General features: G+C 40.1%; 1 protein-coding gene across 1 annotated transcript; it reads right to left on the bottom strand.

Moving 5' to 3' along the window:
- Positions 1-303: 303 nt before the first annotated feature.
- Positions 304-25468, bottom strand: KLHL7 (kelch like family member 7). Its single transcript, XM_055803535.1, has 11 exons — positions 25139-25468; positions 20798-20900; positions 19762-19855; positions 18502-18626; positions 16504-16679; positions 13682-13856; positions 12099-12241; positions 6636-6876; positions 3548-3749; positions 3169-3266; positions 304-1576 (listed from the first exon to the last, which is right to left on the bottom strand). The coding sequence occupies exons 1-11, from the start codon at positions 25256-25258 to the stop codon at positions 1293-1295; spliced, it is 1761 nt and encodes a 586-aa protein (XP_055659510.1). The 5' UTR covers positions 25259-25468; the 3' UTR covers positions 304-1292.
- Positions 25469-27869: the final 2401 nt, after the last annotated feature.

The following is a 27869-nucleotide window of genomic DNA, read 5'->3' as shown; positions in this document are numbered from 1 at the left end:
AAGCACCAACTTTTTAAGTTAACTCGATAGTCTCATAGAAACAGATCTGAAAAAATTAGCAAGTTAGAAAAGAAGTGACAACATTAGGATGAAGACATCAATGAACTAGTATGGGCGCAGCACAGGCATACATACATAGTTTGTATAGTTTTCCAGCAGTTAGAAGATGTACACAGTATTGACACCCATAGCTTGACAAGCTGAACTACTTGGAAGAAATTTGCCATCATGTTGGCTGGAAACATTTACAGAACTATATGCTTATCAACCAGAGATTAATAACCATGTGCAACTTTAGAAGACTTATATAAAGTATCTTTAATGACTTGGTTCATGCCATTTTAAAAACACTCATTTTCAAGAAGAAAATCAATACAGTTGTTGTATTGACTTCGCTTTTCCATCCCTTTCCACTCTTTGCTAATGGTTTGGCATCCACAGTATGTACAGTCTGATGCCTGGGAAGATATATTGAAAATTAATCCCAAGTTTCCAACTTGCTAATTATAGTGCACAATTATCATGAACTTCCCCAACCATCCCCCAACCTCAGTATAATAAAAAAAAAAAAAATGAAAGTCTTCCTGTGAAAGCTCCCCAAAATGGCAAAGAGGTCACTAGCAAAATGCTTCTGTAATCTCTCTATATGGCCTGTTTTAAATTTATGGTCTGATAGGCAGTCATGCAAATGATGGAAGAAAGTCACAGGACGAGGGCAGCTATCATGATGTAGGCAGCTGTATAACCTATACCCATTCCCCATGGGAACCTTTATCATACTGCTGCCCTTGCTCTTTCCTGAGGAAGAATCTTCATTGCATTCTGGTAAGATTTCTGCAGGTAGGTACAAATGAGAATATTTTTTGCTCATATTTCTCATGACCCAGTCTGCATTTACTCACCTTTATTAAATGAAGAATCCCTGCATCTTAAGCTCAGTACAGTGTCATTTAACCAGACATTTCATCTTCATCAAATGTTTTGAGTTTTTTCAAATAATTGGATTGGGTCTGTTTTTGACAAGGCCACACAAAGTTCTTTTAGAGGAAGATGCCATATGATCTCAGCTAGGTAAGCAGATTCTTGAAACACATCCCCATCTCTTAAAACAGACAAGAAAATGGGCATGACTAAATCCATGTTATATAATATGCTGTATATACAAATTGAAAGACTGCATCTGTTTTTCTTATTACTCAGTTTAACAAGATTCAGTAAAACATGGAAGCAAAGCACCAATAGCCATCTTTCCCCAAGTCCTTGAAGAACATCTCAGCATCTCCTACTGGTCTTCAGGTCTCTAAAGTTTCTTCATTTGCCCCACAAGTGTCTACAACACAGATTAAACAACTTGTCACTGGGAAAGCACGGACTTTGGAGTTGGCTATCCACTTATCTGTTTCAGTATTATATTCAAGAATGTGCCCTAATCGACCAACACCCTGAAAACCAGCCAGGACATAGACTATAGATCCCACAGCAGCACACTTCACTGTTACACCTTTCCATGGCATTGGAGACACCATCTTCCATTCATTCATCTTGATATCATAATATTCTACGTTATCAAGGCCACCTACAAAGCAATGAAATAGGTAACTGCTTATTACATTATACTGTATGGACTAAATTAGAGCATACACATGCTTCATTAAACTTAAGTCTTTATTTTCAAGGTTTAGATTAAAACGTAATCAGAGTAAAAAAACCCACCAAATATGAAAAAAGGTCACAGATTTCTAAACTAGCCATTTGCCCTTTTATAAATACAGAAACAGAGAAAAGTAAAAAGGAGACTGGAAGTGAGATGTGTTGTACAAAATTTCACATTATACACTTTCTAGACATTCTAACATGTTACTTCATCAACATAAGAACTAACAGTGCCAGATTTCTTATGGATTTGTAGCTAGTGACTAAAACCCAGGAATCCACCTGAAACTTCCCTATAGTATGGGCATTTTATTCTACAGGGGTCACCGAGTACCTTCACCTAAATTGGTCATTTACTGATAGAGGATGTCTCTCCATTAGGATCTTAAAATCATTGAACTTTGAAAGCCTAAGTCCCCTTGAAAAGGGGCCAAGGGCATCAAAAGTTACTAGAGAAGCGCAGATTTTGTGACTAAGATTTGCTTCTTTAGAAAATAGGCTAGTAATTGCACTGTAAAACATCTACAAACATCCTGTTATCCTTATTTAACAATTTTAATACGAGTCACAGACTTTCCACTTCCAATCCTGAATTCTTAGATCTGAGAGATTAAGAAACCTTTATATAATGTTGAGGTACAAATATTTCACCCCAGGTATAACTCTTCCCCACTGTATTACAATAAGAACAATTAGTCAGTCAGGCTAAAGAATATGAAGAGCAAAATAATACTTTAACTTACTGGTTCAATAGTACACACTTCTGAAATGAGCATTCAGTGAATACATTAACATTTTGCAAAGGGGTAGTCCTGGCTATAACTGATAAAAATGCTTGTGCAAAAAAATGCATCTACTGACATTTTTGTATTAGAAATCAATCATCCTGGAATAGTTTTAGTAGCTAATTGAAATACAAGCTATATTCTAAAATAGCGTTAATCTGAAACCGAATATTCCAATTACCATAAATAGCGATTAATAAACCTCATAGCTGAGAATTCTCCATTCTGAATTCAGTTAATTAAAATTCAGTTTTCCTGGATAAGAATGAGAATAAACTCATTATTCTAAAGACAAGGACACATGCAGATTGTAAATGACCTGCCTATGACAGTGAGTCATATTTCAAAACTAGGGCAGTCAAAGTGCTCATTTTTTCACCACTTTAAAAAATAGCCGACTAGCTTTAAGTCTTTAGACTGAAGTAACAAACAAAGTTATCTTTTCTCAGATGACTGGTTTAGCCATATTAACTCTTGCAGAACTGGGCTACTGTACAGGTGCACATCTGAATTCGACAGTACTGTCATTAGTACAAAGTATCTTACTTTTCAAACTCTGAAGTGGGGACGTGAAAGGAGGAAGACAACAATAATTTGACAAAAACTTGACATGTTTTATGGTGCTGCTCAAAGTTTTTCAGCTGAAAAGAGTAAAATTAGTTATTTGCAAAAGAAAAAAGGCCCCATGAAATTTGTGTGACCAGCTAGAGAATTAATAGAATTAAAGTACCTAAGCCGTTTTGTCCACCCACAGCAAATATTTTGTCCTTTACAAACACCAGCCCATGATTCTTTCTGGCTTCAATCATAGGACACAGCTCAGTCCACCTGGGGAAAAAGAAAAAACCAAACAAAACAGGAAAACTCACTATTTAGTTCCTAGAAAGTAAGTATAAGATTCCTAGCATTAGGAAAATGAAATAACAGAAGAAAGCTGCTTAAGACAAACTGCCTTTTAAGTAAAACTACAAATAACTGGTTTATTACTGCTAAGCTCAGGAAAATTCTTTATGACATACAATCCTTCCTATTCATCTGCACTTCAGTTACTTACAGAGCGAGCAAAGCCACAAGTGACCAAAAAGAATGAGAATTGATACAATGCTTACGTTTCGGTGGCTGGATCATAAACTTCACAGGAATTTAGGACTCTTCCAGAAACATTGTTTCCCAGGCTTCCTCCGCATACATAAATGAGACCATTCGCTTCTACCATTCCATGGCTGCATCGCTGAGTCAGCATGCTAGGCTTTGTGTGCCAGCTTTCTGTTCTTGTGTCATAGCATTCAAATAAATACAGTGCAGAATTTCCTTAAAAAAAAATAGAAACCCACCAAAGTAGCATTAACTTCTATGGTTATCTTTCAAGAGAAGAGTCTAACAGTAATTATCAAATTGATGTTTTATTTGCTAGTTGTAAAGGGAAAGCTGCTTTCCCACCTCCAAAGCAGAGCTAACCAACCTGAAGCTTGGGACTATTCAGAAAGTACATACTTTAATTCTTTTGACTCTTCTTCCAAATTATGTAAGTAACTTTCTAAAATTGCTATCTGTGTTTAAAAACAAAAACAAATTATGAAGATACTATTTCTTTTTTTTGGGGGGGGGGGGACGGGACACACACAGCAATAACAGAGATGTATATAAATTATCAATAACATTATCATCTCATGCTACTCTCACTACCTGGAAATATATTTAACTTTCAGATGTGAAGATGAAACCAGCTTTGTAAACTTGGCACAGGTTCACGAGCTTTTTCTCCAAGCAGTGTGACTTGCCCAATTCCCAGAACACTTGTTGCCTTTGGGATTAGATAGCTTGATTATGCCATAACATACAAGGCAGCTGCCCCCCACCATTTTACTTTCTTCCTGGGGACTGGCAGATACTTGTTTTCTGGAAGTACTCCTCCCTCAAGGGCCAGTAATACCATTACTGATTTCAAAAGCGATTTTTCTAATGAAAATAGATGGCAGCTTAAAGATTTGTGCTCAGGTAACTAGCTGAACCATAGCCAAAGCAAAGAAAGCTGGATGCAACTTCCTCAGTAAAGAAAGTTCTCCCATCCATCCTTTTCCCATTTGTGTCAATAGATAAATTCATCGAGAGGAGTTAAAGGTGTCTTCTCTTGTGTCTCTTTTTCTTTGGCTTTTTGCTTCTAACAAATGTGTCACACTAACAGCACTCACTGCCAGCTGGGGCATTTGAACCCTCAAAACAGTGCTATGCTTCCAGACCCAAAATACAGGAACAGAATTCTATGAACTACACATTTGTTTACGCCTACCACGTAATTCTCAGTATCACAAAGACCTGTATATAGTGGGACATTTTTTCCTTGATGTAAGTACACATCCTTATTGCTTTGAAGTTGTAGACATTCTCATCCATGGGAAATACAGTAGAACTGTCTTTAATTTTTTTAAAAAAGGTAAAAGCTTCTGTTTTCAGTATGCTGTCAGTGTAACAAATATTTTTCCTGCACCTAATGATAGTGGAAGTATTCAGTATGTTTAGCTTCCAAACTCTGCTAGCTACTGCAAGAAAAAAAAAAAAAAACAAACACCCAACAACCAGTATTCCCATCAATTCAAAAAGGGGAAAAAAACCCTGCTTTCTGTAATGGACTGGCATAGTAATTTGTTTTCCAAATCTCTTCAATCTGTGCAAAAAGCAATGCAATTTTAGACTTCTCTACACGTTTTCTCCAGTTAATGGTTTCATGTAATTGCCTGCTCCAATTAGAGAATGCTAGATTCAGAATAGACAGACTTTTCCAAACAAGCAGTGTTCACTGGATTCCAAAGAAGAAAAAAGTACAGGCAAAATAAACTCTTACTAGTTTTTAGCTTTTACTATTCTGTCCTGATTAATATTTATGGAAAGCAAAGTGAAACTGGGCAGTAACGTGAGGATAGATTTAAAAGAAAACTCCCTAAATGACAATTTCCTTACAGTTGTGTTAACTAATTACAATGTATTAGAAAATAAACTATACAATCAATGTTCGTATCACACAACCTCATGATCTGACACGTGAGAAACTAGGAAGATTTACAACATTTTGTAGTGTTCCAAGTTTCCCAATGCAGCCTTAGTTAAGCCTATTTCAAGGAACAGGAAAGGTGCTATTTCATATTTACCCACCAGGTGGCGGCCAGGAACCGTCTAATCTGCAGCTACCTTCGACTTCGGAAAATATTTTAGAAGTCGAAGAACGTTATCTAAATGTCACAGCTTCCCATTAAGTGACTTAGGAATGTTAAGCACCGATTATGACCCTTTTTTTCCCTGTGCTCACCTCCCTCCGCACCAAGGCAGAACTCCAAAAGATCTAGAGAATTTCTCCGTGGCTACAGGATTTGGGGCGGGGGTTTTTCTGTTTTGTTTTGGGTTTTTTCCCCCAGAACACAGCTTTTTCTAAAGCTCAGTATTTTTATGGATATAACATACCTACATTCCAACTTTTGGTTTGTTGATGATGTATCAGATTTAGACAAAATAAATTCTAAAATGTTGCATGTCACCCACTAGATTTTTTTTTTGAGAGAAAACATACCCCAATGGTGTTTTTTTTTTTTTAACTATGATGAGTAATACCACCTAAAGAAAGTAGTATTTCTCCATTTACTGAAGCAAACCAACAGAATAAGAAGCTAACAGAAGATAACCTCTGTCATTTGACAGAAAATTTGGACAGATTCCTTTACAGGGCCTGGCAGTAGTTTCAAAAGCTCTTCCACTTTTTTTTTTCCTTCTCAAAAAACCTCATTAGGGCCAACATATGTTGTATTCAAGGAATGCCATTGTCAAATGCAGCTATTCTGGCCATACATCACAGAAAATTTTAAATCACTCAAGTTCTGTGGATTTATAGAAGTAAATTAAGAGCAGCGTGGGACTCCCAAAACGTATCTTTGTCCCTAGTTAACTCTTAAGAGCTGCAGCATACTTTATGCTCCAGTTAATATAAGTATTAATCATTTCAATCATTGAAACCATTTTAGTTTAGGAAACAAATTGGTTGTTGGATTGTGGGGAAGATAAAATCCTAAATATAGGAAAACAAACTCATTAGGCTAACATGGCAACGTGCAGTTTCTTTTCAACAGTCATGCAAAAACCAGAAAACTTTCCAGGTATCTTTGTTTGTGCTTTTTTTTTTGTTTGTTTTAAAGATTTTTAGTGTCTTACCCACTTCTGAACCACCAGATGTATAAATTTTGCCCTCAGCAGCACAGGCTGCAAGGCTATCTCGAGGTGTTGGAGGTCCTAGCTTGGAATACCAGCTATCCTTCACCACATTGTAGCAGTCCATTCGCTTTATAGGGAAGAGCTGGGAACCACCCAAAATATAAACTACGTTGTCCCAGAAGACACAAGCTGCATCCCTGCGCTTTTCAAAGGGACATCGGATGTCTGTCCAGCTGTAATCCTGCATTACAAAGAACAGGTAATGTCTAATAGATTATAACACTTACCTGCACAGTGAGTGTTTTTCAAACAGAGCTTTTCATAGAGATTTAGATATGGTCAGTTTTAAAGTTCCTTTTCAAAATAAACATGAATATTGTTTGTTGAAGAATACTCCTCAGGCGTACTCTTGAAAAAGTCTTAGACACAGACAAAGTTAGCTGCAATGAACCACGACATCATGAATTTCTATTTCCTCATTCCCTGTGTGCACCCAGTACAGCTTCCCTGAAAAAGTTTGTTTTCTTTTTCCCCAACAGAACTGACCTCTTGCTGCTATCATGCCAGAAACAATGCATGCGATCAATAAAGCAGGATTGCATTTTCTTTTATAGGAATGGAAAAAGACATCTTACACATTGTAACAGATTCTTTCTAAAAAAATAAAATAAAATACAGAAGGTACCAAACAAAGGCAATGGAAAAAGAAGGTAATATCCAAATTGACAAGCAACTCAGTTAAAAAGCTCTGATACATACTTTATTACCATGACAACCAGAAGCTTATTTACAGAATTTACAAAACACAAATGATCTATAGCTATCCACAGTTGATAGCATGAGAAATACGGTAATGCTCCATCACAAATACTGGCAGTCATGTTGCCTAGAAACTGATTTTGCATGGATTGGCAAAATCAGCAAGTATCAAATATGGGCAGGAACACTACCCAAAGCCTTAAGAACACCAAACTCAGCAACTGATGGCAGACCAGGATAGCATACAGCACAAGAAACACTTCTTGAGTAATAGCATCTGACATATTCCATGAGCATAGTTTGTATCCTATACTGAACAGGAAAGTATGGGACCTTAACTGTTATCTGTACCACCTCAGGACGGTCTAGCTCAACCTGCTGAATAACCTTCATTGTAATGGTTCACACAAGACGTTACATCATTACATTTTCTTAGCAAGGACATACTTCAAACACCTTGGTCAGTGAGGAAGAACAGCGACTCCTACATGGGGGTTCAAAGAAAGAGAGGCAGAGCATGTTATAGTCCAAAACATCTTACAATCTTTTCTTGTAGCATCCCCCATATCAAGAAGAGCTGGCAGGTGCATGTGGCCCTTTATGGTGAGAAACAGGTCCTGGGGCATCCTAGAAAGGAAAGCCATACTACAGCATGGCAAAATAAATAGCTGCATAAATCTTAAGAAAATGTCTTACTGCATTGTGCAAGATCAACATATTTTCTAGCTCAAACTTCTGGCACTTTTACAAAAACCCCTGTTGTTTTCCTTTACTGTTATAAAGGGCTGTGATCGGACACACTTTTATGGCTTCAGTTCATAGCTACCATTTAATCCACACCTTTATCAAATGAAAAGCCATAATCTGAGCATGCTCGGCAGTATCCTCTTTCAGCAGAAGGCGGTTTAGGTCATTCTCTTGTAATGCTCTTCAGCATTACTCAGCACCATGTAGAATTGGTTTCACTTTATGCATTTATGTATTTTACACATTTGAGAATTAGGCAGAAGAGTTGCTTTATGCCACAGTCAAGACGTACACAGACTCGGGCAGTGGCAAGCCTCATTTTTGGGGGTCTGAGTAGGGAAAGACAGACCAAGACAGGTACATGGTGACACTTTCCCTGCTGATCTTTGTTTTCAACAAATTGTGAATGCAGGACACCAGAGGCAGAAGCTGTACCTTTGTATTTAAAAGCTTTTGAAAGGAGTTTCTCTTTCATGAGTTTATTTAATCACTTATTAACACTATCTGAACTTCCTGCAGCCACAACATCCTGTGACAAGACCAGCATGTGTAATTATGGGCCATGTGAAAAAGTACCTCCTTTAAAGACTTTCTCCCTCATTTTCAGCTGATACCTCCTCTTCCAACTTTATCAGGGAAAGCAGCAGACATGCCTAATATAGACAGCCTCCCCACTAATAGCTTCTTAACTACAGCTCTATCACTTTATAAAAGGTATGCTGGTTCCCTTAATCATCAAGAACTAACATTGCCAGGCATCTGTTTTTACTTGTCATTGCTGAATTCTGCACTGTTAAAAAGTTAAAAGCTTCCAGCCATTTCTGGTCACTAGAGACAGCAAATTCAAAAGAATAAGCTTATTACTGCCTCAAAAATCTCAGAGTCATGTATAATTTTTTATCAAGAATTCCTAAAACAAGAAGTATTTTATTCCCAGCTTGGGGGGAGGGGGGGATGACACTCAACTTTTTAAAAAGCATTTTGTGGAAAATTCAGTAAGAAAATTCTTCCCATGAGCATTAATAGGACATCTAGGATTTCTAGTAGTATTTGGAAAACAAACATTTCTACTCAAAACAGTGCCAGATTGCTCCACAGGTTTCATGCCTCTCTGTGTCTGTCCTGTTGCATCAATTTGCTCTCTTGATGAAGTACATGCATCAATAGAAATACCAGTTACAGTGCAAAGACAACAAATATAGACTTAAAATAATACTGCTAACAGTCTCAACAAATAACACTATATGCAGCCCACTCGTATTTAAAGAACCCTTTTTGACAACAAGGAAATGAAGATCAACAATAGACTAATTTTGTGTGCAAAGCAATCAGTGAAAATTGAGGTTTTTTGCACTAGACTTACAGTATTAGAATTATTGACATTTATATCACAACTGAATATATATTTTCATGAAAATCCTAACTTTTGTTTTAAGCTGTTTCTTTTGCTGACGTAAGAATTATTTACTTTAATTAAAATCAAAAGTGAAAGACTAGGTCACTATTCAATCAGTTCAACAGACACAATTTCAGTTCTTTCCCAAGGTCCCAACCTTGCAAAAGTACACACACAACCTTAGTTCTCTACTCTGACACTCCTATCACCTTGTGATGAGACTAAAGCAAGTTAAACGTGACACAGCCCTTGCAGCATGGAGCCTTACATACCATACTTATTTTGCATGCACACGATGCTAATTCAACAGGGGATCTGGATCCTTGGTTGTTGCATTTAACAAGCTACTGTCACAGTTAAATAAAGATCAAACTCAGATACTCAAGCAAAACATCCAGAAAGGGACCTTTAAATAGCTTAGAGTTGGAAGTGAAGTCAGTAAGAGCTATTCAACAAGACAGGTCAGGCTAGCTAAAAATACTCAAGCAAGCATATAAGCACTAGGAAAACATTCAAGGAAGACATGCTTGTTAGAATCAAGATGTCCAGTTACCCACTTTTTTCCTTTTCCTTCCCTGTCCTTCCCCCCCTCCCCCATTAACCCACATGCAAGGTCATAAAGCTTGATCAAGAGGCAGTTGTGCAGTTTTCTCCAAACTCAATTCTTTTTTGGTGTTACAGCTAGACAAATAGTCCATGAAAAAGAAAAAAGCTACTTTATCTGATGCTTTATGTAGACTTACATAGATACGGCTTTTTGTCCACTAAACAAATTTCTTTGTAATATTATAGTTTACGTCTGACTGAAGATCACCTAACTATATACATAATTTTCCTTTTAGATGTAAGTCTTTGCCTATCGCTCCCACTCAGCATGCACTGAGATTATTAGTTTTCAAACAGGATTAAGTTTTCAGAAAACACACAGTGACAACTGGAGTGGTGTGTTATATTAATTTATAAAGACTGATAAAGCAACAACCGCTGTCTTTTGAGTTCTGACCACTGATGACGTTAGGCACTTAAGGAATTTAACCTATCAGTTAGGTTGGTAAAGAGACCACACACACAGTATGCTGATAATACACCGCCAATTAATGACTGGGACAATAAGTCTCAAAGCTAGTTTCCATCCTGCCTAAAATTAGCTTTGTTCCAACTTAAGTAACTGGAGATTACAAGAAAAGACACTTTGATCTGATTTCCTTCTAATAAAATAAAGGCCAGAGCATACCGGGTGAATTACAACTTGTTAAAATGCCAAGAACAAGTAACTCTTTGAAAAGGACGAATGCCCCGATCAAAGGCTTCCCCAACTCAGACCTCAGAAATAAAAACAATTATCTGTTCTGTTCCCCTCACCTCCTTGCCCCCAGTTGGAGTACTGGGTATCTTACTTGAGTATGTATATGGAGTAAAGGTGGTCATTATTTAGGAATTTGGAATTCCCAATAAAAATACAAAACTGGTAGTATTTTCTTCCCCAGACTTGAGCGGTGCGCTCAAGAAGGTGTCTTCAAGTTTATCTTACATAAGGGAATGGGAATGCTGAGTTCAAAACACATCCCAAGGGCTCATTCATTCCAAATTTGGTTTGACAGGGCTCATACTGGCTATAAAGTTTATACAGATAACACATAAAACTGTTTGAAGTCATAACAAGCATTTACTATGCTCAGTTAGAACAACCACATTTTCTGCAACAAAATATTACGTCTGTGATCTCATAACTTGAAGAGCCCTGATGTTTATGTAGCAACTTTTTTCTGTATAACTGCATGTGCTTGCCTGGTAAAACAGAGTATGGATGCATGCAGCTGGTGTTTCTAGACCATCTAGTCTGCACAGCTGAAACATACACCATCCCTGTGGTTTGACTTTATTCAGGGAACATGGAAACAAATTTCAGGCAAAGCTTTATTGCTTCCTGTAAATTGGCCATCTAAGTTTTTTGTTGTAGAAACTCATTCTTTTCCACTTACGTAATACTTTGTCCCAATTCTTCTCCTTATTAAGAACGATCAAAATTGTGAACCATTGGGATTTAGAAGTGGTTGCATATTTATAATAAATGCACTGAAAAAACGCCTTGCACTCTAAAACTGGGTTCTATGCTAACATATCAGCCAATAATTTAACTTGTGCTAAAAAGAAATTGCTTTGTGTTATTCTCAGAACACATACGTGCATGCACATGCATACAGAGTTTCATATATTCCTAACTAATTGCTTGATGTTTCAGTGACCTTTTATTTCCCGATGGGGGATGCACATACCAATCAATTCTCAACTCAGATGAATTTATCAGAACTCCGTATCTAATGTTGCCACTAAACAAACACATAATCACTCTATTCAAAATGGAGTATTACACCTCGGTACACAGATCTGAGAACACCTAAATTGACCATACTCTTCCAACTGCATACCCAAGAGGCAGGGAATACATCCTTCCTAATACCATTTTGTAGATCATTACATCTTAGTTAATATCATCAGCAAATAAAAACCACGTAAGATCACAAACAGTGAATCTTAATGCATTCTGAGGTAACGATTACCTTTGGATTAAAATATCTGCAGGACTGGGGCTGTGAGCCTCCAAACAGAGCAATGCGATAATCATGTTTTTTTCTTCTTGGCCGTGTACCTTCCACTAATTCTTCTCTGTCTTCTGGGGAAAGTAGATGGTATCGCATCCCACCTGGAAGGAAGACAACAACTGTTGCAGATCCAGTGCTGCTTATACATGGAAAGGGAGGTTTCAGAGGCGGAGATGGGGAGGGAGAAGGAAGGGAAGGAAGAGGGGGAAACCAAGTTTCTACATTACACCTATACAGCTTTGATTTAAAAGGGAATAATGCACAGCAGCACATGAGGATGGAGGCATACACCCAAATTTACACCCTATTTCAAACAGCCTGCTCCATGTGAAAACAGGACATGGATATAGACTCACATTATACACCAATTGATCAATCAGCTCACTTAGCCAATATTAAGAAGCAACTCAATTTGTTGTATTGAAACGGGCAAAAGAAAGCAAACCTAAAGAAAAGGAATGGCAGGACTAGGAGCCTAAAGCGGACAACACTAAAGAAGGGATTTGATTCCAATGAGGAGTCAGCCATGTCAACTTCCTCACCCCTCAATTTCCGATTAACAAGGAAGGCATCTCTAGTACATTGTACCTCATGAAATCCCCTCACTTTTGTTCTCAGCTTGACAATGTGAAAATATTAGTTACAATTGGTATAAGAAAATAAGCATTCCCCTAAGCACTGCAAAGAATGCAAAAATATCAGTAACATTACAAGCCACTAAAACCAGACAAACAAAACCCCTTATTTCTTAAGCAATCCACCCAACTCCATGTCACACACAAAATGTGACTGAGATGTTGATCAGCAAATACTTACCAACGTACAGTTAATTTGAATCTTGCTCATTGAGACTGAAGGAAAACAGTTGTCTACTGTTTTTTAGATCTACACTAAAATGAAGCCAACTAGTTAACTGCTACCAAATTAAAAAACATCTTTCTAGAATATTTATTAACATCTAGGCTTTTCTTTCTTACATGATAAAATTTCTCAGTTGGTGTCTAAAAATAAAAGGGAAGTTCGTTCCCTACCTCATCTGCACCTTGAGCATGCAACTGTCTGTAGGCTCAATGGTCAGTATGTATCACGAGATAAAAATAGCACAACACATGCTTAACATTCTAAATTGCTTAGGAAAGCTTTATCGTAATCAGAATTTTGACATACAATATTTTTTATTAATTCACATACAGATATGAACAATATCAAAGTTACCACTCTGTCCCAAAGGCACACTAACACTTCCAATTACCCTAATGACTCATTGACAAAATCTCCATTCCATTACTTGTCATGAGTTCATGTCACTTGCTAGGAGAAAAGAAATTAAAGTCATAGTCTGTTACATAAAATGGGTTTTATTTACATGATAATCTGCTAATCCAACTTCAACTAAACACAGCATCTGAGAGGGAACACAGTCAGACAAATTTAATACTAAAATGTTGCCAAAGCATTTTAAAGCAAACAATCTTCAAAAATTCCACAGCAGTTTTTAAATTACACAGAACATTAAAGATTTCAGCTAGAAGTCAACTTACTGATCACCATTTTAAGGCATTCTGGGTTATCCTGAATAAGTGGTTCAGCCTGAACTGTTTTACTTAAGAAGTTCTTTGATATAAGAGGAAATCGGACTTTAGCAAGAATATCAACCATGTATGGCTGGCGATTTGGCTCATCATACTTCAGCCATCTGACTGCTGCATCATAAACCTTAAAAGAGAAGGAAAGAAAAGGATAAGGAACATCACCACACAGTAAGACAAATAACTAAACCTTAATGCTCCAAATTGATTCTTCTGCCTGTTGGAGATTAACTTCTACTAAAATACGTGAAGATCCGTCATCATCTTCAAAAAAAAAACCCAACAAAACTAACCAAACCCAAAAAAAGACAGTGCTCAGAAATAAAGTAAAACAAATGCACAACCACAGAACAAAACGCACCTACAAACTTAAAAAAAACCCCAAAACCAACAAAACCAAACACTACTACTGCTATTTAACTTTTTTCTCCTCCAAATGGAAAGCATGAATCTGCAATTCACATTTATGTGGATAACCCCTGTACCAGGTTAAGTCTAATAAGCTTTGAGTTCCATAACATAACACAGGTAATACTTCACCAGAAATGCCAAAATAGCATCTAACTGACGCAGTCTCCCGAGCTGACAAACCACTTCTGTTATCAAATCATAGTGTTGGGGATCCAAATATATTGCTATAGCTGTGTCTTGGGGACCATTTAAATTAAATGTTTTAGCTGCAGACTACCATAAATTTACCATTCAGAGAGCCTCTTCTCTCTTTCCCTTTATAGGAAAAGATAATAGGTTTTCTTCGGGGGCAGGAAGGACAGAACAAGGAAGGTAACGAAGAATCTGATCTATTTATGATTATCCTCTGGGTCAGGAAGGAATGAAATGAAAATCCAGTGTTACCTGTGTACTAAGATACTTCCATACTGCGCTCAGACATAGCAAGCTTATCTACTATGCTGCCACTTCCAAGTCAGCACTAACTTCATTACAAGTGATAGCACAGTCCAGACATACTCCTGTAGCTGAAACTGATCACAGTTATCAGTGGTAAGTGACCAAGATATAATGTGGAAAGATGTTTAGTGTCAGAGTTTGAGTTATTCAGAAGCACTGCTAAACCACCTCGGTTATAATCCTGCAAAATGACCACGGAGCAAGGGAGAGTAAAGAAATAAAAAAAAAAAATAAAAAATAATTTAAGGCTCAATTCTACCAGCTAAGGAAATTCAACAGAATGACTAGGACAGGAACACTGTATCCCTTCATCAACAGAAACACGACTTGCATACAGGAAAAATAAGACAGCTAGTAATTAAAGCTACCTTCCTTTTTTTGCTAAGTGTAAATATGCTTATACTCTTTGGTGTAAATGTCAACTTTCTAGCAGTACTCCTGAGAAATAAAATTCCTATAGTATCACTGGCAAACTTCTGCAGTTTCATGCTGCACGCTGCCACTATCTTACAGGAATTTTAATGATGCCATGCTGCCTACACAACATTTCTACCACTGCTGCCAAGCTAAAGCATGTCATCCTCCCTTACCAACAGAACTTTAAGAATGTAAATTCCAAAGTGTCATTTTGGCTGCAAGCTAAACAATACTTTCAGCTTTGGGAATGTTACCCTGCGACCTGAACTTCTCCCAGCATGTGGCAAGAACGCTGAATTTCGACATAATTCATATTTGTACTTGTAACCAGCCAACTAACGTATTCAATCACCTGATATTATCCCCCACCCTTCGTAATTCTTATTTTCATCAAAGCTTTTTACTGCAACAGATACATTGAAGAAAACATTACTTCTCTGAAAACTAAACTTCAGTCAGGAAACACCCATTTCTAAGTGGATATATATAACATCTTGGCTATGAGATCCCTGTTACACTTCAAAGGTATTAGTCAACTCATAATGACATACCCAAACAAACTTAAGTTACCTAGTTCAAGCACCAGAATAGTATAGCTAGAAAGGCAAGACTTCAGTTTGTTTTCAACAGATTTGACCCAGCAGCCACAAACATCTTGCAATCACCTCTTCGGGCTGCAGTGCAGACACCTATACTCCTAGTTTCCCGCAGCAGGAAGAACAAGCTGGCAAACAAGCATTCAGGGTTGTGCTATAAGCCGAATCAAGTTTTCCAAATGGGATAGCTGTGAATGTCATTTCCACCACAGGTTACAACTTCTGAGTGAAACTCCAGGCTCCTTTCAGCCACCTAAGGTTTTTTGTGTCCACTCCCTAAATAAGTGCCTTCCACCAATCCATCACCATCAAGGCATCAGTGTTTCGTTCATCTTGCTTCCAAACCCCTCAATTTTCCAACCTTTACTTGTGTACGCATACATTTCTATCAGAAGCAACTCCTCTCTGAAATGGGCTAAGACCATACTCAGGTAGAGACATGCAGACAAACAGTGCAGTTTGCTTACTACTTTGAAGTAGTTCACACTCACTGATAGCACGAGCCCCAGTCTAGGAGCAACTGCTCCAATACATCAAATTATTTCTGCTCAAATACTATAGAATCAGAAGCTCTACAGCTATCTCAGAGGAAACCGTTCTGCTTCCTCCCTTTATGACTTTTCTTCCTAGCTTGCTGAAACAACACATACAATAGCCACACTTGAAATATGGATATTCATTAGTATTTGGTTTTGACCAAGCTAGCATGCACCTTTTATTCTACAATTTAGCAGCCACTGTTGGTGTGCATCATATACTGTAGGAACATCAGAAATGAGATCCTTTAAACCAGTTCTTGATTAAAAAAAGTGAAGTTCAATGCTCTTAGCTGGTATGAAACAGGGATCTCACCTGGTCTTCTGCTCTCACTGTCAACGTATCTTGGTTCAAGAGATGTGTCACGCGCTTGACATCAAGTTGAAGAAACTCATCTGTCTTGTAAACTTCAGTGAAATGCTGATGGATAAAGTCATCTGCAGTGGCTTTCAGTTCTGGACAGTCTAGGCATTCTGCTAACACACTTATACCTATGAAGGAAAAATTAAGGAAAAAAAGACCCTTCCAAATCTGAACTGCAATTATCTTTAACGTATTAAAATAGAATACCATTACTGTAATTTCAGTGATACTTGCAACCGCAGTTTAATGTTTATTACCATGCTGCTTTTCTGCTTTTTCTTCCTCTTTAAACCACTTGCTGTCATAACTCATCTGCAACTCAAGACAAAGATAAGCACAAGCTGCTGATCCCCATCCCTAGCAAGCTAATTGGAGTCAGACTGGCAGCACTTGCTGTAGTAACTATCTCTCCAGCACTATTTCCTCACTGTTTCTTTCCCCATTACAAAGCAGGTAACAGTACCTTAACCAGGTCCGAGCCATACCGCAGCAACAAAATCTAACCAGAACAGCTTGAAAAACTGGATCTGGGCTTTCTGACCTCCCCATGCAGCAGCAGTCACCAACCAAGCCCAATTTCCTACAAGAGTCACAGTGAACTGAGACTTTTGTATACAGGTAGCACACTCAGCTGCAGACCAACATAAAAAAAGTTGATGCTGCTGCAAGGTCAGAAGGTTGGCATAAAGGTACAAATAGCAAATGCTACTGAGAAGCACCGTTTCCAACCTTCCCATTAGAAACCAGGTAGGCACAGAGCTTTTCAGCAGCAACTTTTCTCATCATGCTACAGTCTTCCTCCTCCTATGGAGGAGATGGCAAGTGGGATAGAAGCAATCACCAACCCATGGGCTGCAACTAGTCTGAGCTGTTCCAAGTAATAAAACACAATCCAGAAACACAAAATCCAAGTGTCTAACCTCTTGACAAAATGTCAAGATATTAAAAATAAGCCATGGTTTCTTTCAAATACACTTTTTCTTAAGTGAGCAGTGGACTTGCCTACAAGTCCACAAAGAACACATTTCAACTTGTAGATAAAACTTTGAGGAAAAACTGATTTAATCTTTATCTCCCTTTTTGCTATAGATTAGCAACAAAGCTTGCAAGTGTTAAGAGACCACAATAATTTCCTAGTTAACAAAAACCACACAGGAGCGAATATGACTCAAAGCAAGTTTAAGTGGCATTTTCCTTAGAAGGCAAAGTCTTTCTTCCAGAAATTGTATCACAGCCACAGCTGTGCTGCACCAGTGTCAGTTGAATCATTGTAATTCAGATATTCTGCAAAACATTTCAGATATCATAAACATCTGTAACATGATTCAGTTGTTACCAGAATTAAGTGACAAATGTCAATAAGAAAACTTATAAACAAGTTTATATTTATTCTCCGATTAAATAAAGTGCACCAATTCTTAAGCATGAAAAAGCATTTAGTTCTGCTTGTTGTTTACCTTTTTATAACACCGAGTTCACTTTAGGGCTACAGAATACACTAAGTATTAATCCTCCCCAGATGACATTCATGGATTTCAGTCAAAATGAAGAGCAACTAAAACCAAAAGTAACCTAAACTTATCCTGTTCATATTTTTAGAAGATATGCTGCTTTTGTAGAAATTACAACTCTGCCAAATCTCCAGGTACAGTAACAACTGGAAGCTTCACTTTACTAAACAGCTGAGGTCCTCTAATCAACAAGAAGCTCCAGGGTGCTGCCAAGCTGGGGTGAGACCTAGCACAGTTAGTGGACCCTGACTCTGGTGAGACAACTGCCAGATTATTTTATCTATGGCAAGGAACAACGGTTCAGATTGAGTGAAAATATTTTTACATGCCTGCATTTAGACAAATATTACTGTCTTTTACACAATATTGTCTATTTTTCAGGAACAGCAAAATTTAAAAAACCATCCAACCAGTAAATTTAAGTCTGCATTTCTCTTACCAAGACAATTGGATGCATCAACTTGTTCTTTTAAGAAGTCCACACACATTTTCTTCACAGGTTCAATTTGATATTGGTTTGCTGCATCTAGTAGAGACTGGACATTATTGCTGTTAACTGAGATTCTGCAAAACAGAAGGTATAAAAATTAGCGTCATTAAAAATAGCTGCTGTTGTAGCTAAAAAGCAACTTACACCAACTCACATAAAAGGCAAAATTATTTCTCTGCTATTTAGCCAAGAATCTTTCACATACAGTCTGAAGACACAACCTCTGTTCATGATCTCTCCACATTTCTTTCAACTGCCCTACTTTACTGAGGACGGGCAAGAAGTAACCAGTCTTGGATTCTGAAGAACAAGCCTCTGCAGTACCATACTATTGCTTTCATTTGTGTTATTAGCCACTTTCACAAAACAGAAAATGAACAGAACCTTTTTTTCTCCTAGTCCTAAACAGGCATCAGCAAAATCTGTCAAAACTCATTGTCGAGACTGGTCTGGCTGATTTACCTAGAATAGACAAGCAGAACAGCCAGTCTGGCAGTGCTTCAAGAGAAGGCAGAGCCCACAGCAAGAGCCTGGGCACCAGGGGAAGTAACCATATGGCTGGGGGCTGACACTGACTGTTCTCTCACCACTGATGGAGCATGCAAGATTCCTCTCAAAGAAAGAAGAAAGCCTTCCTAAGGAGACTTAATCCCACTAGTACAAAGATGAAAGGCCTGCTACCCATCAGTCACGAAGTACCGTTTACAATCCTAGTCAACTGCACAAGCTCTGTTTAAAAAAAAAAACAACCAAACAACACTAAACACATGGACAACCTGAGACAGGAGGGAAATGCTGTTCACAGAACAGTTATCCACCCTGCCTGTCCTGAGATGAAGGCTTAACTCCTGGAAATGATTCTGTGCAATAGATACCACATCTATAAAGAGAAACCCTGCTGATAATCAGTAAAGGCCTGAATTTCAGAACAATGGGAAATACCATTTGACTCCAACACTTAAGACAAAAGCTTGAAGTGCTTTGAATTGCATTCTGGATATGACTACCACTCTCTTTAGACTGTACGGCTTCCTATGACTAAATAAAAAGGAAAAGGGAAGTAGAGGGTCTAGTCACATCAGGCTTTAAACAAAGTAAAGAACTGTAATGATAACAAAACTGATGAAGCAAAAAGCATTATTTTAAGATTTTTATCAATTACAAGTGGCACACTTTCTAGAAAGTGTCAGCTTTACATAACAAAACTACCTTGCAGTATAAGCAAACTCCACGAGCTGTTCAATAATGTCAGGTTCTGCATCTTTTAGCTCCACTTCAAAGGACTTTGATTCAAGCATATTTGCTGCAAATAGATTAAAAGACAAACTACATCAATAAGCCACTCTAGTTATTGTACATTTTGCAAACAGTAGAAAGTAAAGTGATTATACCAAGTGGGAACCTGCTAAAAACTGCAGTTGATTGTGGTTCTCCCAGGATTACTAGTATTAGCAAGTCAGGAAAGAAAGGAGGTAGCGAGACAAACAAGGTAACTCGTTGTGTATACATGCTTGTATTACGTAAATTATGATAAGCTGTATTCAACAGAAAAGGTCATAGATGCTGTTGACTGCAGTGCAGACTGCCAAGTTAGCATTATTAGAAACAGAAAGCACACACTGCACTGTCGAAAGCTATTTCCACATTCAAGCTGATAACAATAGAGACAGCTTCGAGCTCCCCACATCCAGACACGGCACTGTAAGTTTGCCCGCAAATGGTTACAAACAGACCACTGGAAGGCATGGTTACTTTACTTCTACTCTACTCTAATGTGTGTTTTATAGCATAATATTTTTACAGTTCATGGGGTAAGGCATACAAAAGTAAGACAGATACTACATAACTGAATTTGTAAAGACAGCATAAATGCAAGAATATTTACACTTCTGAAAGCCTGTTTCATATGTGGGAGTGCCTAATAGCGGGAAGCAATGGGGCGGACAGATTCTGTCATGGGAGTAAAAACTCCCAATTTTCAAGTTAAGGGAGGGAGACCAATACAGTGTATGGGCCCCAATTAGTAAGAAAGCTTACATATGAAGTAACACTTGACTTGACCAAAAAGTAGTTAAAGCAAAAACGAAGGGAACCGTGAACAGAAATTAATGGAAGGACAACACAAAATGAGGAAATTTTCACTTATCCATGAAATTACTCCCTTTCATAAAATAAACAGCTTGTCAGCCACAAGTCTAATAGGACATCATCAGGAAAGCTTATAAACAATTTTGAAGAGACTTACTAGTAAACATCAAGTTAAAAAAATGACTGGCTGAAGCAAGCACAACACGGTGAGCTGGGATCTTTCTTTCTTGAACCATAAGAATGACATCACATAGCGTTTTCTAAATCAGAGAAAAAAACAGAACAAAAATGCAACAATCAGCATTTTCAAAAATCTTTCAACAATATTTCTTTAAAAACAGCTTACGGAAATTCATTGCTTTTCTTAATCCACACAAGAGCACTATGTAATAAAAAGGTTTTCTGAAAGTAAAGTTAAATTCAGTAATCTCTAAACTAGCAAAGTTCGGTTTACCCATGAACTTGTACCTTAAGGATGGTCACAGGCAACATGAACTCTGATTAAAGGTTTTCCTGGGGCATTCACATCAGTATCCAATAACATAGGCCCTGCAACATCTATCAGGGGCTGCATTTATATTACACTCTTTTCATCCATCAGTGGCTTTCTTCTCTACTTTGCTGTTGGTTTTCAAAAAAACCTCATAGGAACCTCATATCTGGAGATAGCCATCATGTTGCCCAACCAGAGCAAACTTGGAAGTTCAAAGCATTCAATGGAACATTCTGAAGAAAACGGATCCCCCAAAATACCACTTCTATGGAAGCGTTTGACCAGTAACACTGGATAAGGGACTAACTTCCAGACAAAAAAGTATTTTTATTTCTCATTTGTTTTCTCTTTGTATGTAAGCGGTTAGTTTCTCCCCTACACATACACTAGAAGGAGAAAGGAAAGTGACAGAATTATAAAAGTTGTCAGGAGACACAAGAGGTAAGTGTGGAATTGGGATAAACCCACATAATTTTAATATATTCTCAAAAAGTATCCTTTCTAAGAACATACTGCCTGAAATAAATGCATACCATACTACAGTTAACATATTATACCAACCTCTTAATTGGGAAAGAGAAACCAAGCAGCACTGCTTCCTAAAAACAGGAATTCATTTTTGACTACCACCTTATGTTCATGGAGCTACCTTCAGGAACACCTACCTACACCCATCCCAACACTAACCCCAGAAAAAACCCATTTCTACTGTGGGAAGTACGTATGTGCTTAGAACTGGGTGAGAATGTTTTCCAAATAGAGACAATATTATCTAGGTTACACCTCACAAGACTGATAAGCCATATATACAGCCTCATAAACCTATTTTTTTAGTTTCTTGAAGGAAAGGACATTCAGAAGCATGCATTGGACAAAAAATAATTTTTTTAAAATGTTCTAATTAGAAGTCTGATGGAAGGGTGACATACAGCTTCCTTTGCACATCTGTAGCTTTAAACCATTTAGGATTGAGACAACAACAACAAAAAAGAGAGAATTTGAGAAAAGTTTCAGAGGAAATCCTTTTAAATTGTCATTCCTAGTACATCTGGTTCAAAACAAGCATTGGAAACTAGCAGTACAAGATAGCAAAGCTTGGCCACAGGATTTTATGCTAAGACTTGCAACTGTTGCTTGAATTCCATATTGCATTTTTAAGAATCATTCAGTGCCTCAGCTCAGCATCTGAAGCATCTCTGATATTCTACAGCCTCTCTGGGTGCAGGAAGAAATATTTGTTAACCAAAACAGACCATTATTTTAATTCCTTTCCCTCAGATGTTTCTAGGTGTGACTGTTCCATTTCAACTAATGCTCTTCTGAGGATTTCTGTACTTCTTTCCAGAAGGTGTCACTGAGTCACCTCAATGAGGCAATAGATGACTGGTGTCACACCAACCAGAGGACACACCCAAACATAAGCTTGCATGAGGACTCTTCATCTTCCAAATAACAGGTTCACCAAGACCTTGCAACTCCGTCCCAGCTTCATTCTCAATTATTTCACTCTTGGCTAACCTCCACTCGGCTGCAAAGTTTCAACAAAGGATTTATGCACATGCTGTTGAATAGCTCTGTAAAACCCCAAAAGATGTAGGCCATCTCGTGTTGGAGATGAGCAAGTCCTCCACACACTAAACACACCTGCCCCCAACGTCTTACCAGTACTAAATGCAGGTGTGTCCATAGTTTAAACTCTATAGATTTTATAGATGCTGCCTCTAGATCCCAGCACACACACAAAGCAGCCTCTAACATTGGCTGTACCTTCCAGTCAGCCCATTTTCCTACAACACTAAACTAATGCAGATAAATAGCTAGTGCTCCACGTGCATCTTGCTAGTTCCCTCACAAGAAATTCTTAACTCTCATCGTATTTAGGTTTTATAACCACAGCATAGTTCTTATCAAAATAAAAGAAGAAAGAGCTGCCTGTAAATCCTCTTAAACTTTAGCACAACTAATCAGCTGAACTAGTACATTTTCCTCTGGCCCCTGCTGACTTCCTAATTTTATCCTACATAATCACACACACCCCACACCACTCCCCCAGTAATAGGTAACCTCCTCTTACAAACTCCTAAAAAAGCATGAGTGTCATGAATTACACAAGAATTTCTCGACCAGTCAGCACTGGCTGGGATATGCAAAGCCACCACCTGCAGTCAGATTAGATGTTTCTAGGAACTCTTGACAGCAGGCAAAACTCAGTTGTACCTCCCCAGGCATAACAGATTTTGAAATTTGAATTGGAAGCGCACACGCAGATTTCACAGCATTTAATCCTGATCCTCCCTCTCCCTATTTAGAGTAACTTATAACTAGATGATAGTTGGCACTATACTATACTGAAAGACGACGTACTTACACAGACCAGCAATATGATGCTACACTGGAGTAGTGACATAGTAAAGCACTGCTATTTTTGCCTGTGCTAAGGGGCTGTACATATATGTAAGGGAGGGCGATATTTCCTCTGCCTACTTACAAACCGTAACTGTATCTGGCATCCCCTTGGTAACAAGGGGAGAGAGAGGTATGAGCTAAACTGTCACGAGCAGAGTTCTGATCTCAGCTACACTTTGGAATATGTTTACCCAATCAGAATAGAAACAAAGCCTACACTGAAATAGCAGATCATAGCCTTTCCCTACCTGAAGCCACTGAAACCGATTTGTTTTTTTAAACATAGGAGCTTAGATGCATGAAATGGTTTATGCAGACAACACACCTGATGGCATACTAGTGAGAGAAGAAGAGGGCCGAAGTGCTAGAGAAGCAGAATCAACACTCTGGTATCACTTGCTAGGCCAGGACCCTGACTGCTGATAAACAAAGCACTAAAAGCTGGACTGAGCCTTTGGCAAGACTAACACTGGGAGACAAGCTGCTAAACCCCAGAAGATCCAACACACAACAGTGCCAAGTACAAAGCCCCCAAACGTTCTCGAGCACCTGGCTTCAGGGTCAGCTTTAATTCTGGCTCCACATCACTGTTTTTAAATGAACCACAGTACCACAGTCAAGCCAGTTCCTCCTCCAAGGAGAAAGATTTCCTCGTATGAAAGGAGCTACACGGATCATCTTTCTGCTCTTGTACCAGAAGCTTTTTAAGAAAAAAAAGCACTTCTTTCAGTTTGAACAGCTTAACTGAAACACACTTGCATGATTGTAATTTTAGTTACCACTCTTGCTTTATTGGTAAGTGGAAGGGTGATATTTTAACAATCATTGACTATTGACCTAGAAGCCAATCAGCCCAGAAGTTCAGAATTTGTAAAGATGAGGCCAGTAGCCCCCTACAGTGCCACTGGCTGCCTGGTGTTCAGCATGAAGCACAAGAAGCGCTACCTGCGAGACCAAACCATGGTTCCATCCATCCCTCTCCTCCTGCTGCAGCTTCACTACACCCATACTCCGCACAGGGGTACACAGTCCATTTGTTTACAGCTCCTGGTTAAAATGCTGGATCACCACGCTTAAAAACCAAACTCCCCTCAGGTTTCTGTGGTTTCTGTTTGGAAAGGGCTATGCGAATACTCTGAGTGGGGAAACTCAGCCGTCAACTGCAGCTTAACTTCTGCCCGACTGCAGGCAAGATACTACAGGATAAGGCAGCCGATCCGCCGCGCCTGCCGCCTTCAGCACCGACAAGCTGCTCAAGTAAAACCTGAACTTGTTACGCCTGCCATGTCGGCCGGGGCTCCGGCCCGCAGCCGGCCTGACGCGGCGGCACCGGCCCGCCGGGCGCCCGGGGCGGGGCTGCCCACCGCAGCCAGGCCCGACAGACGGAAGCCCCGGGCAAAGCCTCGCTCGGCAGGCGGGCCCTGACCGCAGGGCAGCGCTGACCCTGCCGGCGGGCGGCACGGTGGGGCTCGGGGCTCACACCGGTGTCTGCGGGCGCCCTGCGAGGCGGCGGAGCCGGGTGGCCGCCGCAAGCCCCGGGCCCCCCGCCGCGGCCCGCGATGGAGCCGCCGGGCCGGGGGGAAGCCGCCGCCGCCGTACCTGCTTGCGCATGGTGTTCATCACTCCCATGAAGCTGGCCAGCAGCTTCGCCTCCTCGCGGGCGGCGAGCTTCTTCTCCGTTTTCTTCTTGCTGCTCTTCTCCGACCCGGGGGTGGCCATGCTCCCCTGCCCTCACCGCCGCGGACAGCGGCCGCCCGCCACCCCTGCCGGGGCACATGCGCCGCCGAGGCGACGCCCGCCAGCTGCCGGGCGGCGACCAGCACCTCCCGCCGCTAGGCACCGGGTAGCGCGCGGGCTAGCGGGACCGGGACGTGCCCCGCTCCGGCGCTGCCCCTCCCGCCCCGCCGACACCGCAGCGACGCTCTCCGCGGCGGAAGCCGCCTTGGGGCGAGGGGCGGGGCGAGGCGCGCTGACGCCATCGGCCGGCGCGCGGCCCCCACGCGGGATAAACAAAGAGCGGAGGGGCCTGGGCGCGTCACGGGGCGGGCGGGGGGGCGCGAGTGTGTGTGTGTGCGCGCGCGCGCGCTGGCGGGGCCGGCCCCGCCCCCTCCACCGCGCTACCCTGTGCGGGCCCTGTGGGGGAGCGCTGGGCCCTGTCCCCGGAGGGGCGCCCCGAGGCGCAGGCCTGGGCAGGCTTTTAGAGATCCTGCGGGGCCTGGGGGGCGGGGCCTGGCAGCCCCTGGGGAAGCGGGGCCTTCACCGCCCTTGTACGTGAGGAGGGGGCGGCCAGGCCCCACCAGCTCCTGCCTGGAGGGCCTCGGCCTACCTTGACAAGGTGGCAGCAGGGCCCAGCCTGACGTGGGTTAAGGGGAAACCGCTTCCTTCTCGGTGGCATCTCTTCCAGAAATAGCACATTGGCCAAGATACTTGGTGCCTCAGTCCCTGTTTTTTGAACAGGGTTGTGACAGTCAAAGCTGCGGTTTAGTGGAAGTTTGCCATTTGCACATTTGTGTGGTGTTTCCAATTTTAATTCTGCAGGTACAAGGTGTTGAACAGATTAATGCAGTGACTTGAAGGAAGAGAGATGCATGCATGACATAAAGTGAGGTTTTGCTTTGTTAAAGGAATGAGCAGCTTTGTTTCTAATATCATGTACCTTATAAGCCTTAATAAGGTGGACTTTGTTGGATATTCTGTGGTTGAAACACTCACCCAGCTACAGCTTTACTTTCCATATTTTATTATATAACCATAAAAACTAGAAATCTACAACTGTCTTGCCACCATAAAAGCCTGAGAAAACTGGAATGTACATCTGGCCAATTTCAGATTTCACAATGATGTAAGGAATTTACCTGTAGAGTTTTAATTTCAGGTTGAAAGGGATCATAAGATGCCTGCTTTGTGTATGGGATACACAAAAATAGCTGTGTTGAGCTCCTGAGTGCATTCTCTTGTTCTGGGAGTTTAGTCAGCCGAGTTAAGGAGTTCAGCTTGCTGAGTCGAAGATCAGCTCCTTTGCTGATAAGAGGTGTGCTGAGGAAAGCTAGAAGCAACGTCCTGTGCCTTCTTTTCCTGGGGAGCTGCTTTTAAGCAGAAAATTTACCGCTGGCTCCTGTTACACCGACAGATACCACAGGAGCACTTCAGTACACTGATACTGCTCGTGTTACCTGCCTGTGTACTGCACTGTCCCTGGGGTGGGCAGGGTTACTTAACCTAATGATTAGCATTATTGTAAGGCATTAGTCATACAGCATAGTCATATAGCATAGTAGCATTAGTCATAGCGTTAGAGGACATGTCCAGGGAGGTGCCTGTAACACAGGCAGGCAGCTAACACGTTGTCCATATCCAGAGCAGGCTCAAATGAGGGGCCAAGACATACCCAAATCCTGCCAGCAGTTTCAGTGGGATTGCAGACTGAGGGTAACCTGTGATGCAGGGAACCTCAGTACTTAGTAAGGGGCAACATACCACAAGGCCAGTTTCTTTCAGGAAGTTTTCACTGCTTCAGGCCACAGTAGGAGAATAACAGCTTGTGGGGGAGCAGCGAGGGCTGGCTGCTCCGAAAGGGATGGTGAGCCGAGAGCAGAGTGATGCCAAGGCGGGTGGGAGCAGCAGTTGCCTCACCAACAAACTGCTGGTGTGCTATGTAAGAGAGTTCTAGGTTTACTTTAATTTTTAATGCTTTTAAGATTAAATGTCATTTTAGCTAAGATTCTATATTCCTTTTTGATGAAAACCAGCTATCATTTATGTGTGTATGTATGTGTGTGTGTACATGCACAGCCATGTGTAATTAAGCAAAGCCACACAGGAAGAACGTGTCAAGATGAAAAAAAAACCCAAACATATAAAGTCCTAGATTTCAGGTCTAAGATATCAGAATCCTGGAGGGATGGCAGAAAACACTGTAATCTCAGGGACAAAAATCTCTTGCTCAAAATGTTCAGATGATGATTGAAAAGAAGAGTCAGCTCCTTGTGCAATCTGAGAAATTCAAATTATTTAAATGAATGGGCAGATTGTAATAGATTTAATAGAAAAGAAAGCATTGTAATGTGCTGTGTCTCTTCTAAACATGTTATTCTTAAAGCACTCTACAAACATTAATAGCTTAATGATATCCTATCCCTCAATTCACAAACAGGTTAAAATTAAAAATAGAAAAGGATTATCTTCTTCTCTAAAGCTCATTTTGTTTCTGAGTTTGACAGAACCGTTGGTCTGGCACAAACAGTATCATATCCAGTGTGGTTTTGAAAGTGTATCAAATTACATTTTGAGTGATCGGCTAAAGCTGCTAAACAGGCTGGTGCAGGACAGC

The sequence above is a fragment of the Falco peregrinus genome, chromosome 5, assembly GCF_023634155.1.
Source record: "Falco peregrinus isolate bFalPer1 chromosome 5, bFalPer1.pri, whole genome shotgun sequence".
Lineage (NCBI taxonomy): Eukaryota > Metazoa > Chordata > Aves > Falconiformes > Falconidae > Falco > Falco peregrinus.
This window is presented reverse-complemented; position numbering and strand designations above follow the sequence as displayed.